Source organism: Thalassophryne amazonica, chromosome 15 (assembly GCF_902500255.1).
Source record: "Thalassophryne amazonica chromosome 15, fThaAma1.1, whole genome shotgun sequence".
Lineage (NCBI taxonomy): Eukaryota > Metazoa > Chordata > Actinopteri > Batrachoidiformes > Batrachoididae > Thalassophryne > Thalassophryne amazonica.
The window spans coordinates 80,937,549-80,958,126 of NC_047117.1; the positions used below are offsets into that span (position 1 = coordinate 80,937,549).

At 39.4% G+C, this 20,578-nt stretch overlaps 1 protein-coding gene and 1 long non-coding RNA gene across 2 annotated transcripts in view; one reads left to right on the forward strand and one right to left on the reverse strand.

The window, feature by feature from the left end:
* Positions 1–20,578, reverse strand: part of LOC117525510 (SH3 and PX domain-containing protein 2A-like) — a 249,494-nt gene that overhangs the window by 97,400 nt on the left and 131,516 nt on the right. The window contains 1 exon segment of the mRNA XM_034187367.1: positions 16,120–16,145. Coding sequence (XP_034043258.1) covers positions 16,120–16,145 — 26 coding nt within the window.
* LOC117525514 lies at positions 361–921 on the forward strand. Its single transcript, XR_004565076.1, has 2 exons — positions 361–528; positions 561–921. It is a non-coding gene; the product is annotated as an uncharacterized LOC117525514 (long non-coding RNA).

Consider the following 20,578-nt stretch of genomic DNA (forward strand, 5'->3'; position numbering starts at 1 on the left):
CCTGGAGCCCGCACTCCAGGCAGGGCGCCCTCTGGTGGTGGTGGGCCAGCAGTACCTCCTCTTCAGCGGCCCACACAACACCAAGGATGCCAAAAACACTAAGAAGGTAGACAAGCATGCTACTGATGTTTTAGAAGCATTCATCGCATCAGAATCAATCATATGCTGTTCACAACAAAATAAATTGATCTAATTTACTTGACTCTTTGTTGTGTGCTTAATTTGGGAGGGGGGTGGAGAACATAACAATTGACGGATGGCAAGTCATCCAACATAGAGAAATATTGGATGAAGAAAAGCCTTGTCCAATATGTTGGACTCCTTACCATCCATTATTTGTATAATATATGTGTGTGTATGTGTGCGTGTATAGACAAGGTGTTTTGGGCGTTGGTGGCTCCTGTCATTTCTGTCATTTACTGTAGTAATTCATTAACGATGAGACAGCAAGTGGGCTGTCTGAAGGTGGTCTTTGCCTCTGATTGTCAGTTTACCGTCTCAGCTGAGAAGCACCAAACTGCTGGCATTGTCCAAATTCATCATCGAATCTGCACTGGCAGTTGGTTCACGCTGAAGTGAATAAAGAACATCTGCTTCAGAAATGTAGTAACTGGTCTTTGTTTTTATGCTGTCTTTTTCATACACCCTCATTCTCAGTCCCTGAGTCAACCTCACTCTCTTTCAGACTACAAGACACTCCCTGCAACTTCCTTTACTTCAGCACTTCACAGCTCTCTCCATTTCATTCATCCCTCTGTCTGGACCTCCTGGAATGTCCGAGATGGGTGTGTGCTTTCTAAATGTGTTTCTTTTTTTTCTTTTTTTTTACTCCCCACCTCCTCAACAAACATCGCAGCCCCGAACCCACAAGTTCAATGTCATGCATCAAAAAACAGCAGGAAACAAGAGGCAACCAAAACACAGCTTATATCAAGTTTCAGTGTTCTGTCGGTACACAGGGACATGAAAGGAAGGTCGAAACTGAGCCCAGTGAGTCCTCCAGAATTATTTTGGTGTATGGGTCAGTCATCTCATCCTGGATGTGACAGCATAACTAGCAATAAATATAAGAAAAAAGTCTTTAAAGCAGCATTCTAGTTCCAAAGTCACTAATGCTTCAAATATTTCCATGAGTCAGGCAAAGATTAACATATATCTTTTATATTAACATATATTATTACGGAAGCTCTGAGCTGCCAAGCCCTAATATATATTTGGCTCAGTATCATGTAATTACGTGAAAAGTTTCATGTTATAACGTGATATTTATCATGTTATAACGTGATACTTATCACGTTATTTCGTGATATGAAATTATCATGTTATTTCATGATGCGGTATTTTCACGTTATAACGAGAAATTATCACGTTATAACAAGAAATTATCACGTTATTTCATGATATGCAACTTTCACGTTATTCCGAGATATGCAACTATCACGTTATTCTGAGATAAGAAATTATCACGTTATTCTGAGATATGCAACTATCACGTTATTTCGTGTTAAGCATTTATCATGTTATTTCATATGTAGGCTATTCAGCGCTTCAACACTTCCCAGGTTTAGTCAAGGAACATGGCTCATCTGTGATGTAGGGGGATTTAAGGATCAATAAAAAGCATGAGCCAATACTTTTGCTATTTGTTTTCACTTGAATCAGTGTAAAAAAAGCAAACAGCCTTAGATAAGTAGCGCCCTTTACTGGTATTCTAGCGCCCTCTAGTGGAAGAATAGCAGAACAGGTATATTGGCTGTGTATCAAAGTAAAACTATATTGATGTTTTTCACGTAAAAATACCATGAAATAACGTGATAAATGTTTATCACAAAATAACATGATAATTTCATAATTCGAAATAACGTGATAATTTCATATTATGAAATAACGTGATACATTCATATCTCGGAATAACGTGATAATTTCTTATCATGAAATAACATGATAATTTCACGATAAAATGTGAAAATACCGTATCATGAAATAACATGATAGTTGTGCATCACGAAATAACGTGATAGATATCACGTTATAACGTAATAAATATCACGTTATAACATGAAACCTTTCACGTTATTACATGTTACTGAGTCAAATTATATTTATATGGCTAGCAGCTCCACGTCGCCGTATATTATATTATTTTATATTAAGATATTAACATAAATCTTGAAAACTATGAAAATTCTTGCAGCTTTGAACAATTTATCACAAAGTTCAAGGTTTTTTTGGTTGGTTTTGTTTTTGCCTTGTTTAGCTACTCAAATGTTGATTTTGTTTTTTTGTTTTTTTTTTTCTTCTTGTGTTAAAAATTGAAAAATGACAGACTCTCCCTGCTCCGCCCACTGATAATTAACTACCGTATTTTCTGGAGTACAAGTTGCACATGTTAAAAAATGTCTCTTGAAGAGTAAAAACCCATATCATTTATTTTTTTTGTCATTTGTTTCTTTATTTATAAAGGGACCATGTACAATAAAAACATAAATGTTTCCATTTGATGCATTGTACCAGAGTTAGCTTAAAGCTAATTTACATCTGCAGTCCCTTGACAAATCACAGTTAAAATATAAATAATAAAACATCACAAAAACATAAACTCAAAACTGCAAAACTATAAATCACCCACACAGAGATATACACTCCTATCCACACAAAACACATTCACACAATCCCATTTACATAATGTTTCAAAAAAATCACTGGTTGCAGAATTGAGTACCTTTCAGAAAATTTTTCAATATATAAGTCACACTGACGTATAAGTATTTTTCAATATTTTCAGCTAAGCAATTTGGGATTTTTGTGCATTGTTGCAGGTTTTTAATTGTCATTTATTCTTTTATTATTGCAGTTTATTTAGTTTAGTGATTTAATTCCTTGGAAAGTTCTATATAGTCATAAGTTTTTATTATTACTAACATAAGTGTTATTTTTTGGTATGTAAATTGCACTGGAGTATAAGTCACAGGACATCGCAAACTACTGCAATACTCTGGAAAATATGGTAAGTTAGGTGTGCTCAGCCAATCAAGAGCAAGAAAACACCAATTTGACTAATCAGTTGCGGTTGCAACAGGTACACATGGAAAGAAAACCCTGCAGAGCCGGTGATCTCCAGGAGCAGGGTTGGTGACCCCTGCTCTCTATATAATAACTAACTAATATAGTATAAAAGACAGAAATTCACCTGCACCATATTAAATGCGCCTTGTATAAGCACAATGTTGAATTTGGCAGCATACCGGTCATAGCAGACGAGTCAAACAGAGGTGACCGCTGCACGTGAACACTGATTCATAGCACGCGTTGTTTTCTCTTGCTGAAGTTTAATGACCTTTAACAAGTACGCTGTGATTCATCACTCTAGGGTGCAGAAAAACATGCAAATCTTATGGCAAATTTTCAAAAACTCCATGGACACTCGCCAAGAAGGAGGGCTGTTTCCTTAATAATCCACTTCTCTTCTGAAGCAGCAGTTTTTACACTGGAGGAGCAGCGTGTCGCGCAGGGCCCCGGTGAGCCGCGTTCCTGCCGAGAGGCAGACAGCTCCTCTGTGTTGACTCACATGAGATAATAAAAACCAAATCCCCTCTCGCTATCCGCCAGAGCCTCGGAGCTTTGCTGGATTGATGTCGGCCCCACAGGGAGGGATACTGGCTGGTCCCAGGTCAGCCAGGGTCAAACTCCACATAACGAAAGCCCGACTGTTATAATTACCTACCCGGCTGCTCCTTCTGTAACATCTGATCGATATTAACTCTCCTCTACACGCTGGTTCACTGTCTTTACAACCCCTCCACGCCTCCCCTGGTCAGGCGCACAGATGTTTGATTTTGTTCAGATTTGGGCGATGATGCCACTAACAAGCAGAACCACATGTTCTCTTGGTCCTTTCACTGCTGTGGGTAATTTTCATAGAATTCTGACCTTGAACGTCAACATCACCCGACAATTAAGGTCTTATGGGCAGCGAGGTATGCCGTTGCTGAAATGTTACTGTTACTTTCAAGGATTGGACTGTAATGGTTTATTAGCAGTCCATCCGTTCTGTTTACTTTGAGAATTGTGTTTTTAACGCATCGACACACATCTTCACACTACTGCCAGGTCACAACGCGTACAATACCCTTCAATTCCGTACAAGTCTAAGGGAGGTGAAAAATGACTGTACCTTCTTACATTAACGCCACAGCTTGGTTTTTTTATTAAGTTATGAGATTAAACGATTGTGTTTTTAAAGAAAAGTTGCTTTTATTGACATCTCTGTACATCCTGACCCTCTGACACAACAAGAACCAGTGGACTGTGCAGTGTAGGAACGCGATCATTAAAACTGTTACAGATAAATGGTAATATAGCACTTTTCCATCTGCATCAGACGCTCAAAGCGCTTTACAATAATGCCTCACATTCACCCCGATGTCAGGGTGCTACCACACAAGGCGCTCACTACACACCAGGAGCAACTAGGGGATTAAAGGACTTAAGTGATTTTCCAGTCAGGCTGGGATTTGAACCAAGGATCCTCTGGTCTCAAGCCCAACAGCTTAACCACTAGATCACCTACCATCACCTCCCCTATCCCCTAACAAAAATCTCAGTATGTATCATCTGACCTTTTGAGAATGCCATAAGGTTACTGGCTCAAACCCTCTGATTTTGATGATCCAGTAATTTGCATTTACAAAATCAAAGGTAAGGAGTGTTTTGTGTTTTTCTTTTGCAGCTACTACATTTCCAAAGGTTTTTCAACCAGTGGATACATTTCCAGCTTAAGTTGAATTTAAAAGTAAAACTTTAAAATTACACATTTGTGTAGTCACTAAGTGACATTTTGGTCACTTATTTTGCAACTTTGTTTCCTGGTCCATAGACGTAATTGTAACCCTCAAATTAATAAATTGTGTCCTCAAATCGATTAAAAAATAACTGGTTTTACAGAAAGAAATGAACGCATTTATGCTCCAGACATCTCAGAACTCAACCCAGCCTCCAACTTGGAAACGTCCTTTATAATTTTTGTATCTTTTTTTTTTTTGGTCATTCGTGGTCATGTTTTCAGAGTTATGAGAGACCAAATTTTAACAGGATTTTCCCTACTTCTTCTTCTTCTTCACTGGGGTTGTTTGGTAAACCAGTGCAACACAACCACCTGCTGGACAAAGGTGTGTATTACAACCTGAGTTGTTTGACCTTACAAAGTGGTTGCAGCATTTGTAAATAGGTGAACATGATGAAATGAGCCAGAAGCTTAATATAAAAAGTCACTCTGATGAAGCAGCCTTTAAATCCTTCACACAGATACAGAAGCGAGCGAGCTGCGTTGCACACAGCAAGACACAAAACCGAGGACTGAACTGAGAAATTAGTTTCACCTGAAACAAATCAACTACAATTTACATTTAACAGATATTGATTTGACGCTTGCGACAAAGCGCAACAGTCAAGTGTGACATTTACAACGTGGAACCACAGGCATAAACAAACAAACACTGATACAATGTTCAGCAGAAAAAACGAGATCCCCGACTGTGGCGCAAAGGCGTGCGGCGACAAATGACATTTGTGTGTAAACAGGAGAGACAAGGAGGAGGCATTCAGACATTCAGAGTGATGGCTGACGGGCGCTCTGTGTTAGATGTGACGCTGTAGCATCACAACACAACCGTCAGCAATGACAGCGTTCCCGCTCCCCGCCGAGAGCCTGAAATCACATTGGTCACATTTTTGGCACCAGAAGCATCGTCGGTTCTCTACGCTGGCCAAACTCTTGCATTACACACGTCCTTTCTTTTCTCAGATTATCTGCTCTCTGTTTATTAGGGACCACAAATAGGTCTGTTTCCACGCCGTAAATGGAGCCGTAAAAATTCATTAATAATGACAACCAACTGCGATCATGCTGTTGATAATTAGCACGGGGGCGGGGGGGGCGAATGCAATTTAGGTGGCAAAGACCTTTTTAGTTTTTCTGTTTAAAGAACTAATTTAATGATTAAATATACTGTAAAAGAAATTACACTTCACTATGTGTCCTATGAAACTCAATTTTGTGTTGTCACACACCAGTCAGGAATATACAAAAACCAGTGGCGGCACCAAGGGGGGGCTTGAGCCCACCCAATAATAAGCCAAGCCCCCCCCCCCCCCCCCCAGCTCCCCCAATAATTCTGTCAATAGCGACTGACATATTTGTGGATCTCAACTGCAGTTTTGTGCTGAGAATGTCTCAATATTGCGTAACTGAGCAAAGTGATGAATGTGTGTGTTCGGTGATCCACCAACGCTAAATCACCCTTCACAAACAGAATCTTCAGTTTTGCAAATAAACATTTATTTGTAAAAACCCACACACAAGTTACAAATTAGAAATTTGTGTTTGTGGGTCACAAAGCACGTGTACAAATCAAAGGATATTTGTAAATCACCCTCTGTGCATTTGCAAGTATTAATGAGACAAATGTAACTCCATACTCCAAACATTTAGGTTTCCTAAATATTTATTACGGCCACTCTTAAAACTTCACTTATCTTTATTTATACCTATGTGTAAGTTTACTGAACGTGCAATCATTCTAAGTGATGTGTGTGTGTGTGCATTGATACCACATTTTAGAGGAGCACGGGTGACTAAAATATATACCTTGGTATTTATAAAGCAATTTACTATATATTGTTCATTTCGATGACATTTTGTGGAGCCACTCCAACTTTTACCCCAGCCCCCCCAACAAACATTTCCTGGCGCCGGCACTGACAAAAACTATTTTTTGATAATGAGGTTTACAGCTTGATAACTGATTAGTTTCTTTAAAGATTTGTTTGTTTGTTTTTAACAGCTCATAACATCTGTGTTTTCATGTTGTAAAGCACTTTGATGGCTTTTCAGAAACGGGTGCACAAATAATTAGCATTTTGAACATTTTCGAAAATGATTTTCTGTCAAGTCAGTGATACAGTTCAAAAAACAACATCCAACAGAATTTTTTTTTTTTTGGCATAAATAAATAAATAAAAACACGACGGACGCTAAACCTTTAACAGAGCGCTGTATGTATCTGTGATTTAAACAAAAGGCCACAAAAAAGGTCAATCATATGAAGCTGTCCGGCACATCCAATGAGTTTACTGGATTTCAGGTTTGCAGTGATTTCATACAGCTGTTCTTTTTGTTTCTTTTTTACTTATTCAAACGTACAAAGAGATTAATTTATCTCTGCACTGACGTTCATGTCTCTGGTTCCTCAGTCTTTGAGGACACCTGGAAAGAGCTTCTGAAGTCATGAGATCACTGGGCAGTGGTGTTTGGTGATGTCCATATGTTTGCAGAAAGTCCAACTCTTTTGGGTCCTGGTGTTTCCTGTCTGGGTCTGAGACTTGGATGCTAACCAGTGAACTATGGTGACGACTGGACGTCTGGCACCAGGTCTCTTTGGAGGACCCTTGGGTACAATTGGAATGTGGAGGCACACCACTTGCATTGTGAGGGAATGTCAAACGTTTTGGCTATGTGGAACGTTTCTCTGGGCGTTAGTGTTGAGGACGCCAATGGCGTGAGAAGGCCAAGGGGAAGCACAAGAGTCACCTGGCTCTGGCAGATAGCTGGTTGCCTGGGTGGCTGCCATCTAGGACCCAAGGCAGTTCTGTATTGTGGGGGGATGTCAGGATGCTCAACATTACCTGACATGCGCCTTCCCAAGCCTTGTTTTTAGTTATGTTCATAAAGCAGCAACACAAGACAAATATGTGCAAGAATCCGTCATTATTTTATAGATCGTTTTGCTGATGTCCTGCGATAATCACAAATGCATTTATCTGTTGGATCATTTCATGAAAACTGAATCATTCTTACATCAAGTATTGATTTTGAATCTTAACAGAATCACAGCTTGGGGAAGATGGAAGGATGAAATCTTTAAATATGCTGTGCATAAGAAAGGTCAGAGCTGACTGTACTCAGATCTTTCAATGTCTGCAGAAATATGCTGCATGTGTTTGATCACTCGGTGGTCTCCAGCGTCATCTTCTACTCTGTAGTGTGCTGAGGCAGCAGGCTGAAGGCAGTTACCACAAACAGACTCGAAAAGCTCATCAGGAGAGCTGGCTCTGTCGTGGGGATTGAGCTGGAGTCTGTGGTGGAGGTGCCGGAGAGGAGGATGCTGAGGAAACTGCTCAGCATTCTGGATAACACCTCCCACCCCCTACATACAACACTGACGTCCTGTCAGAGCACCTTCAGCCAAAGATTGAGACCACTGAGAATCAGACTGTATAATTCCTCCCCCTTCTGCACGATGAATACATGACAAACAGAGTTACTCAGAGTTTAGTTATTCAGAGTTATGTGCAATATTATCTAACATCTTGTGCAAATTTTTTCCAGTCATTTTGCATAGATTTGTTGGACTTATTGTTAAAAAAAAACAACAAGAACATTGCTTACTGTTTTTGTACTCTGGAAAACTAATTTCCTTCAGGATAAATAAAGTTGATCTTTATCTTTTAATGACTTTTCATATTATAATACTGCACTATGATACAAGCTCGAACGAGTGCCCAGTTATGTGTAGAGCCCAACCGATATATCAGCTGGCCGATATTATCGGCCGATATAAGTCCTTTTCAAAGTACTCACTATCGGCCGAAATTTTGCCGATAGAACGCCAATAATTTCTCATAAACAGAACAGTTACTGAAATAATGTTTGTGTCTGCAATATAAAATGTCCTTGCACTGTTTGTCCAGTAGATGGAGCTCTGACTCCATTCAACTGAGAGCTGCTTACACCCCTGCTTAAATGTTCATCACCGGCCCCCGTAGTTTGCCATCACACTGCACTGATCGGCTGACAAAAGCATACAAGTAAGTTTATAAGGATCTATATCCTTATCCTGAACCTATATCTAAGTTGCAGCAACAAGAGGTACAAGAGCAGATGTATTTAACAACTCTTTTTAAGGATATGTATTTGCTAATTTCACAAAGGTTTAATTATTGATTGCATTTTTTGAACTTGAAAATTCTTCTCTGTTATAAAGTTAATCAATATGAGGACAAGCTTCAGCTTTTAGCTCAGACCTTTTTTGTTAAGAGTCCAAAAAAGAACATTTTATTCATTTAAAATCGGCCGATTTATTGATTATCTGCATTTTTTTCATCCAAATATCGCTATCGGCATCGGCCTCAAAAAATCCATATCGGTCGGGCTCTAGTCATGTGTGTTTATTTTCTGCTTTATTTCGGTTTCGGTGAACTCCACATTCTGCAGCGGAAGGTCAAACCAGAAGTGACATTTGCATCGGACACCTTCATGACGCCAACAAAGCCAGAAGTGTCAAAAATGACTCTGCTGACAAAGACGATCCTGTACTGCAAAAAAAAAAGAAAGAAGGAAAGCAGGTTTGCACAAGAACAGACGATCTGCCCCTGAGAGACATGAGTGCCTCGTTCCTCCTCCTCCAGCCAAACGCTGTTCATTCAGACTGAAATCTTACCCAGGGTGCCATGTAAACAAACAAGCTGCTGTCTGATGCTCACAACCCCTGTGGCCCTAAAAGCCTGAACAGCACCCACCTCCGTACCAGCTCCATCTGGACTCTGAGTACACAGCAGTGACCCTTAAACCCTCTGGACCTGACCTTTGGCTTTTAAAACACGTGTCTAAAATGTGTGTCTCACGGAGACACGGATCTTTGACTGGAGTCCAGTGAGCTCCAGATGAGTTGGAACATCTTAATCAAGCAGATCTTTTGTCCACTTTGCCTCTTCTTTTTTAATTTTAATTATTTTTTTTTAAACAGCCTGACAGAGAGAGAGAGGTGCTCATTTTCTGAGTCACTGTTGTTGAAAGTCTTTTAAAGATATGACCAAAAACATCTCAGCCTTGAAATGATCAAGTGTTCTGAGGAAACAATGCCACCATGTTTGACTTTCAGATTGTGTAACAGTGGGTCCTAAATTACTTAATACTTAATATTGAAATTGTAATTTTTCTCTGAAAACTATATGGGCATTCACACAAGCTTTTTCAAGTTATTTCAAGATGCAGACATGGAAAATGACAAACTTTTCTTCAGTCATCAAAACAACAATGGTCAACATATTTTGGGGAGTGGGACCTCTTTCCCCTTCATGATCTCTGTCGACACTTATTTTGTCTTTCAATCAAGAGACAACAGCCGGTGTTGAAAGACGAAGCCAATGCAGAAGAGCCAAAATTTAAAGTTCCTTAAGTGGCCACTTGAGGCTGGCTTCAAAAGTGAGGCAATAATCATAGAGCCCCATGTTAAAATATCCAACATTACAGCATAAATAAACATGTTTACTGCCTGGTAGAAAAATGGTTTTGGTCTCAGTAGCTGGTGATTTTTTTTTAAATATAACTCATCCTCTTAAGCCCTAAAATTATGAATAATTAAGGATGTGGTCACTTTGAGTGACAGCTAGTGTGCCGCCATGTATAATGCCCCGCTAGCAGTGGCTGCTGTGGACTTTATGACAAATCTCTGAGATAATATCACTTAATATGCAGTTAATAACAAACCATATTACAAGCCTCCGCTCCACTTACCTTGGGGAAAATTTTTGTATAAACTAAATGTGAAGTTAAAACCACTAAATTTACCCAATATCCATGATTGGATATGTTTTTTTTATGTTGCACAGTTAATTGGCCCTGTGGCTCATCTCACGAGTCTCACGTTGCATCACCTTCAGCTATGAAATAGGAGCAAAATAAGATGAATGCAACCACAGTGTGTTTAGATCGATACAGGAGTCTTATGTCATTTAGTTTCCAATGGAGTTTGTATTTGTATCGCAAACTCTTAAAACCCTAACAAACATAGTTTTCTGGATACACCTATAACTTAATAATACACCCAGTTCTTTTAAAATGGTGAAAACAACAGAAACATTAGTGTGATTGGGGTAGTAAATAACCTAGCTAATTAGCTAGCAAGACACTGTTGCTGCTATCGATGTTGTTGCTATCTACATTGCTATCAATAAAAGTGAAGTATTTACAAAATATTTCTATTTATGAAAGAAAGTTATGGGAGATAAATGGTTGAAATGCTAACTAATTTTACTTGTAACATTTCAGACATGAATTTCATGGATTTGTCTTGCAACAGACTGGCATCCTGTCCAGGGTGTATTCCGCCTCACCCTTGACTGGAGTAAGCGGTTATAGCAAATGAATGAATTTCATGGGATTGAGAACATGGGAAATAGTTTGGGATTTGACACATTTCCATTTTATTGTACGGAACAAGCAGCCGTGGCCTTGGTGGCAACCCGACCTATATGCCTTAGAAATGGAGACTGGCTAACAAACTTATATCAACCAATTTGTTACTTCAAAGCTACAAATGTTGGAGCGACAGAAAGAAATAAGAAATCTGCCTTGTCTAAATTTCCTATCTGTTGGGTTGTGTGGCCATATCATCATGTTATTTGCGTTTTAAAGTGTAACACCTAGGAAATTATCAGAAAATGACATTTCAGTTTGCTAATTTAGTGCATTTCCATGCAGAAACTCTCTCTCTGTGACAGCCACACCTGCTCCTAATCCATCATCAATCCAACCTCCACCATCCGGCAGGTGGCAAACACATTATGTCAGCAAGACGTTAGTTGTTTGAGTTTGTCATCGTTATGTGTTCATTTAATATAGTTAGTTTTTTGATGAATTTGTCATTGGTGTATGCCCATTTCATTTAAATAGTTGATTTTGATGAGTTTATCATCGTATGTCCATTTAATTTAGAAAGTTATAAGATGACAGCATTGATTGATTTTGAGTTCTCATGTTAACACTCACAAGAAGATACAGTCTGTCTGCCCACTGTGTTCATCCTTTCACTCTGCATTTTACAGGCTACATGTGTTCTTCTATGTGAATGCGAAATAATCTGCTACTGTGCAAGACTTCAGGAAGGGTGCAAAGCCATGGTCCAGAGGCATAAATATTGTCCAAATTTCATAACCCTAGGCCATAAAGGGAAAGTAATTTGCAAGTTTAATACACAGCTGAGGCATCTGTTTTAGAGCCTTGTTCCAAATTTGGAAGCTCACAGCACACTTCCAGAAGTGAAGGTGACTTTCAGAAGGGAACCCTGTAAAATTCAGTGAGTAAACAGATATACACGTTCAGTGCACTATAAAAACCTGAAATATTCAGAAAGTGGATTGGACCATATTGGAATTCTGCTTCTGCACAAAAGTGGCGGGAAGTTTTGGGAGCACACGGAACACATGCGTACCCTGTCCAATTCAGTAAGTGAAAGAATATACTGTATGTGTCCTGTGGAGTATGTCCTATATAGGCCATGAGACCTGTTGCTGCTTATCTCCTGATTCCATAGTGTCAAGGAAATGAGAGTCTGACTGTGCCAGGATGGGATGCCAGTCCAACGTAGGTTACTACCCCGGCTGAGGCCAGTACCCAATTACAGCTGGGTGCACTGAAACAATGTACACCATGTCTTGCCCATGGACACAGACAGGTATGAGAGGGGTTCAAACCCAGGTCTACATATTGGCAGACAAGCTCCTTAACCCTCTGGGGCCAACGTCGTCATATACGACGGCTAAGACCAAGCTTTACTAAATTATAAATAACTTTTTAATGATATGAGATAGAAACTTACTTTTTTTGCTGAAAAGTTAAGTCCGCGGACTTTCCAGCCAGCCATCGGCCATCTTTGTACTCCTCATAGAAGCTGTGTGATGACGTGCGCAATGTGAGTGTCCAATCGGAATTGGTTCACCGTCACATGGTTTTCCAAAATCCAATCATAGGGCAGATTTACCTCACGTGAAAAGCCAAAGATCATTTTCAGGAGTGATATGTTACTAATTGGCCCATTTGAATAGCACCCTGGGTGCTCCAATGAGTACATAGTATTAGTACATACTCAGTGCGCCCTGCGCCATTACACACAGCGAAAGTGAGAGCAGATGGAGCGGACAGAGAGACTCTGATGACAATTTCACATGCTCAAACAAAGAGTGTGTAACTATCAGGATTGCTCCACTAGTTTGCATGTGAAGGTTACTGGATAACTCTGTTGCTTTCTCTGTGTAAAGTACTGATTACCATATCAATGGACAACAAAACGCATATACCATTTTGTATATACAACCCCTGGTAAAAATTATGGAATCACCGGCCTCGGAGGATGTTCATTCAGTTGTTTAATTTTGTAGAAAAAAAGCAGATCACAGACATGACACAAAACTAAAGTCATTTCAAATGGCAACTTTCTGACTTTAAGAAACACTATAAGAAATCAAGAAAAAAAATTGTGGCAGTCAGTAACGGTTACTTTTTTAGACCAAGCAGAGGGAAAAAAAAATATGGAATCACTCAATTCTGACGAAAAAATTATAGAATCACCCTGTAAATTTTCATCCCCAAAACTAACACCTGCATCATATCAGATCTGCTTGTTAGTCTGCATCTAAAAAGGAGTGATCACACCTTGGAGAGCTGTTGCACCAAGTGGACTGACATGAATCATGGCTCCAACACGAGAGATGTCAATTGAAACAAAGGAGAGGATTATCAAACTCTTAAAAGAGGGTAAATCATCACACAATGTTGCAAAAGATGTTGGTTGTTCACAGTCAGCTGTGTCTAAACTCTGGACCAAATACAAACAACATGGGAAGGTTGTTAAAGGCAAACATACCGGTAGACCAAGGAAGACATCAAAGCATCAAGACAGAAAACTTAAAGCACTATGTCTCAAAAATCGAAAATGCACAACAAAACAAATGAGGAACGAATGGGAGGAAACTGGAGTCAACGTCTGTGACCGAACTGTAAGAAACTGCCTAAAGGAAATGGGATTTACATACAGAAAAGCTAAACGAAAGCCGTCATTAACACCTAAACAGGAAAAAACAAGGTTACAATGGGCTAAGAAAAAGCAATCGTGGACTGTGGATGACTGGATGAAAGTCATATTCAGTGATGAATCTCGAATTTGCATTGGGCAAGGTGATGATGCTGGAACTTTTGCTTGGTGCCGTTCCAATGAGATTTATAAAGATGACTGCCTGAAGAGAACATGTAAATTTCCACAGTCATTGATATATGGGGCTGCATGTCAGGTAAAGGCACTGGGGAGATGGCTGTCATTACATCATCAATAAATGCACAAGTTTACGTTGATATTTTGGACACTTTTCTTATCCCATGATGGGATAGTCCAAGCCTCAGAGACTGCAAGCTGTTATAAAAGCCAGAGGTGGTGCAACAAAATACTAGTGATGTGTTGGAGCGTTCTTTTGTTTTTCATGATTCCATAATTTTTTCGTCAGAATTGAGTGAGTCCATATTTTTTTCCCTCTGCTTGGTCTAAAAAAGTAACCGTTACTGACTGCCACAATTTTTTTCTTGATTTCTTATAGTGTTTCTTAAAGCCAGAAAGTTGCCATTTGAAATGACTTTAGTTTTGTGTCATGTCTGTGATCTGCTTTTTTTCTACAAAATTAAACAACTGAATGAACATCCTCCGAGGCCGGTGATTCCATAATTTTTGCCAGGGGTTGTACTGTTCAAAATGTGCATTTGTGTTTATTGTTTGATGCTTTTTGTTGTAAAGTCTTTCACACAAGACCTCAAATTACCTTTATAATGTGTCAAAACCGTTGTTTATTATAGTTAGCTGTGTGTTTTGAATAAATGTGTGTGGAAAATTATTTTCCGCTTTACTTTTTCCTTTATTTCTGATTGTAAACCTTTATTACACTCATCAAACACAACAAAAGTATATATATTATGAAAGAACAGGTTGTTCTGAAAAAAATGACATAAAACTTGATTGTGGGATGCAGGGAGAGCTGTTAACAGCAATAATAAAACATTTATGCCAGGCGAGAAAACTGTCCAAAAAATGCCCTCGGACCCCAGAGGGTTAAAGCCATAGTCCATGCAGTACCTGAAAAAGAAATACTCCATGATTCGGTACTGTGCAAGACTTCCAGAAGTGCACAAAGCATTATGGAAGTTTTGCTTAACTCTTTAATGGTTTTATGCATTTAAACCCTAATCTGAATCCATCTAAATTAGTCATTTGCACGGTTACTTGGCTGCCGTGAAGTCAAGTTTAGATCCTTGTTTCGACACCAGTAGCCCACTGCACCCTTCCAGAAATGGCAGTCATATTGTGGAGTGTCATGGATCACATATTGCATGGAACAGACAGACAGATATGAGGGATGACTGAGGTTTTGAGTCCAACCAAGAAGAAACAACTCAATTAATATAATGCTTTAATTTTCAGCATAATCCCCATGCAAATCCACACAACTCCCAGTGTATTCTATGAGAATGTACATGTAAGACCTTCTATGAGAAAGTTATTAAGATACCACTCTCATAGAAGGTCTTATCCTGGAGAACCATGCCCTACATTTGCTGGGTCAGACTCAAAACGTTTCAATCACCCCTTGTAAATGAGTCCAACCCCTCCGGTTTGTTCAGTGGATAACTCAAAAGCAATAAATGCTATCAACTTGTACATCTCCAAGTTGAAAGGACAAATAATGAGGATAAATTTATTACAATTTTGGTGCAGCAAATGCAATAAAATGCAAGTTCCAAGAAATGCATAAACATCAGGATAAAGCCAAGAAACAAATTATGTGACAAAGCACATACCTAAAAGCAGTATCACTGTTTCTTTTTTTTTTTCTCTTGCTCATGCTTGATGATGCTCATTTTAAGATTCAGAGTCAAAGAATGCTTTCAAATGTCTGACTCGTCTCCACAGACACTGGAGTGTTAACATAACTCCGTTTCTAAACCCCAAAGAAACTATCAGGCGGAGCTGAAACCTCACCCTGCAGTGCACGGAACAACTATAACCAGGAGCGGATGATTTTTGAAGCCGCTCCAAAACACAGTCAACAGTAAGTCAGCATCCCGCAGAGGGACGAACAAATAAACCACAAGTTGACACAGTCAGAGTTAACACACGGGAAACAGGCGAGTCAGGGTACGTTTCAAGGAGCACGGCATGCAGGATTACAGTCTAAAGAGTCATTTTATTAAAAGCAACAAGACAGGAGGGTGAAACGAGATGATAAAAGCAGGTGACTTACCCGACTTGCGCTTGGAGCCATAGTCCCTGAAGAAGAAGCAACAGAAGAAGGACATGGTTAGTGTCAGCAGCTGTCAACGCATGCAGGCGGTGCATCTACACCACAAACTCTGGCAACGCACAAACACACGCGTGCGCTCGGCCTCAGCGCCCCAACAGATCCATGTGATTGTGAGGGAACTGATGGCGAGCTGCCCGGACTCCCTGCAGCAGACACAAATTTGTCACGTGACACTGAAAGAGCACCGCCATCCTCTTCTTCTACTCCTCCTCTCCCTCCCTCCTTCTTGACAGAGGAAAAAAAAAAAAACCCCTCCCCACATTTCACAGGGGGAGGATCAGGAAGGACGTCTCGCTTAATGGATTCAAATGGAATTTGTGTCACAAGACTGTGCAACAGACCGGCCAAGCAGGCCGGCTTGTCAATACTGACTGGCAGATCTGTAAAAGGGGGGGCGGGCGGGTTAATTAAGAAAGAGGAGGGGAGGCCATGTGAAGACACAGGAAGCCAATTATAGAAACACAGACCTGTCAATCAACCACCCACCCGCTGTTCAGCCCATCATCTCCAGTGGCGTCAGATTAGAAACATGATTTAACTTTCAGTCAGAATTTAGGGATGTTGTACCCACTTGTCGAGTTTCACCTACTTTTACACAAGTTTAGCCCCCCCTCCAAAATCAGCACATTTTATGGATCATGATTTATCCCGGCATCACAAAACCTTTAAAATACTGTATGTTTGAAGCTTTCCCAATTGCTCACAATGAGATTACATCCATTTTCCGTCCCTGACTGGGCATCCGATATATATTTTTATGTTATTGTGCCAAAAACGTACACAATCTGGTATCAAATATCGACAACGGGAGACCATTCTTACATACGCATTTAACATAAAATCGATGGCACTCTCATTAACAACCTCAGAGAACGTCGGGGGAGTACGGACTGTAGAGGAATGATTACTACGTGACTTGCATTTCTAAAGCAGCATCAGCCTGCAGCTGGCTGCAGCTCGCACACGGTGTCTCGAGATATTCAAGGAGTGCACGCGAGCGACGTGCACGAAGGATCGAAGCTGAGCTGCGACTGCATTCTTGATTGGGACGGTTAACCTGGGTGGCCCCTGTGAAACAGCCCATTTCATTAATAGGGGACCTCTCATCTTGTCAGATATGATGTAGAGTAAATGGGTCCTTATGATGATACTGCAGAGCCAAGAGAGCAGAAATGTGCCTGGGCAGAGTGACCAGCAATTGTTCGCACTGCGTGAGCTTAATGAAAACCTCATCTTCTGACTGCAAACACCACTCAAACCACCATTTCTGTACAAATCTTCCCGGTAACACCAGTTATTTGATCTGCAAAGGTTTTTTAATCTGTATTAATGTGTTGCCATGTGTTCAGAAGACAGCTTGTGAAATCATGAAAGGTCAAAAAGAGCAAGGGAGACCATCACAGTGGTACGAATCATAACACAACGTGCACATGAATCCAATGACAGATCAGATCCAAAGACAAGAACAAGGCATAACAAGACAGATTAATACATCATTATTAAAAGCTACATAAAAAATTCAGGATTTTAACCTCTTAAATCACAAGTTCACCCCCCCCCTAAAAACAGCACATTTTATGGATCATGATTTATCCCGGCATCACAAAACCTTTAAAATACTGTATGTTTGAAACTTTCCCAATTGCTCATAATGAGATTACATCCATTTTCCGTCCCTAACTGGGCATCCGATATATATTTTTATGTTATTGTGTCATAAACGTACATAATCTGGTATCAAATATCGACAACGGGAGACCATTCTTACATACGCATTTAACATAAATGACAGATCAGATCCAAAGACAAGAACAAGGCAGAACAAGACAGATTAATACGTCATTATCAAAAGCTACATAAAAAAGTCAGGATTTTAATCTCTTAAATCACAAGTTTAACCTCTTAAATCCTGGAAGAACAAATCCACCCATGACTTGACGTTGGAAGAAATCAGTTTTTCTTGTATTACAACTTAGAGCAACATCGGGGTTATGGTTATGGCTATGTCATAGTTAGGATTAGGGGTAGCGTATCCCTGCACATCACTAAATGATGCCAAGGGGCTACTCTGCTAATCACATACTGATGTTTGTCTCAAAATGTGACAAGTTGTATGTGAGAATGTGCTGCATCAGCTGGAAAATCACAATGACCATTGTGTTGCGCTGCGTGCTAATTTGCCCGAGGTGGACAGGGCCTATTGATGTCAATAGGATACGGCGTATTGACATCACAAGCTAAAATGTTGCTTATAGCAAGTGAGGTTGCACATGCATAAAAACAGCATTGTGGGTCGTTGAGACAGTTTAACACGAAAGCCCAAATACTGTATTTTTTTTGTATAAATCACATTTTTTTACTAGTTTGGGAGGTCCTGCAACCTAAACTCTAGTGTGACTTATATACAAGAAAAATGACGCATTCTTTATTAATAATAATAATAATGATAATAATAACTATTTGGTGCACTAGAAAGCTCCTTCAGTGACAGGCTGCTCCACCCAAAGTGCGCTAAAGAGCAATACCACATCCTTCCTTCCTACTGCTGTCAGAATCCACAAATAGCAATGTTCTCAGTAGACCAATCAAATAATTAATATCGTGATAGTAACAATTTTTCAGACATGTGCAATAATACACAAATAATGAATGTTCATGAGTTCAATGGTACAAATATTTCATGAGGTAAAAGATGGAATGTACCATTCAACTTGTAAATGTAATGTAATGTAAAAACATTCATTATTAATTTTTATAATGGCCAAAATCGATCCTTGTCATTTGATATTTTATTAATTTATAAACAACAGAAAAGGGACTAACTTACATTTTGGTGTTCATCACTGGTGCTCAGTGGTGGGCACACTTCCGCTAATCTGCTAATCAGCTAATTTTCAGCTAACTTCAAAAATCATCAATGGACCAATTAGCTTCTGCTAAATTTAGTTTCGTTAAATTTTATTTCGTTAACATTTTTGTTGTTGGCATAGTAAGTAAAGCCAAACAGTCAAACATTTCTAAACCCTAAAACCACACGTTAGTTCCTCTTTGTTGGGTTTTGCAGTAATCAGGCAGCTGTGAGAAGCTGCGCTCAACCGTACTGGCTGCCTGGCTGCTACAAAGAGGAAAAAAAAAATGTCATTTACATTCACAGCATACAGTGCCCCTGACATGGCAACAAAAAAATGACTTGAAAGCAGGTTTGACTTATGGTTTGATTTAAAAACCAAACCAATTCCGGACGGTTTATTGATATTAATGTTAAAAACTCATTTTGACAAAGTGAAAATATCACAAATATCTTTTAGTTTTAAAGTAATGCACCAGTTCTGAATGTTTGAGCATTAAAACTCACAGATGCCCAAAGGCATTATGGGAAATTGAGCCTCCTTATCACTCGTTGGTTGGTTACAAAAAAAATGAAACCGCTAATTAGCAGTTATTGAAACTAACTTTTTGGTTAGCTGTGCCCACCACTGCTGGTGTGTTGACATCAACAGTCCAGCACGAACTTTAAATAGGAGTCCAAAACTGTTCTCAGTCAATTTGCAAAAAACAAATCCGACGATGTAGTTTGTGATGCCGTGCACCGACTTCATGTATAGACTTCCGTCTGTTTTCCTCACTCCAGCGAAAAATCGTGTCAGAAATTTGTCCAGCTTTTCATCCTAACTTCATCCTCTTCATCCTAACAGTTCTTCATGCCTCCAAATGCTGTGGTGGATTGTGTGTCAGAAGAATTAGCAGCATCAATTAGCTCTTCAGATCATCGTCCGCCAGCAAAACAAACTCTGCCATGTTTAGCTAAACGCTGCCCCCAGTAGTGTGAGCGCGCGCGGTGGTCAGAACATGCAATAGCACATTTCATATAGTACCAAAATTGCACGCTAAAAAGAACTATTGCACGGTAAATGAAGCACAATGGCAAATGGTGCAAATAATCCATGTCACATGACATACAAAGCACCAATCAAATGACAAGGATCCACTCAGACCTTATATAATACAACATTCTGTGCAATAATACTTGTACACTCGTGTACAACATCACTTGAACTCTCTGCCATATTGCAAAACATTCTTTCTGCTTGTATATAGTCTAATCTATTCTACTGTATATATTCTTATATTGCACAGAACTTGACTTCTGTATTTTACTAATTATTTTTCTTCTACCTTATTTTTGCATACTTGCACGGTTGTTCTGTGACTGTCCCTGTGCTGCTGTAACACTAAATTTCCCAGTGTTTGGACTATTAAAGGATTATCTTATCTTGTCTTTTTTTTAATTATTATTCTTTATTTTCAAAAAGCGGAAACACCAAGCATAACGGAACAACCATATCATACAATATCCACTTTTTTTGTTCTTCTTTCTTTTTTTTATTACAAAAACACT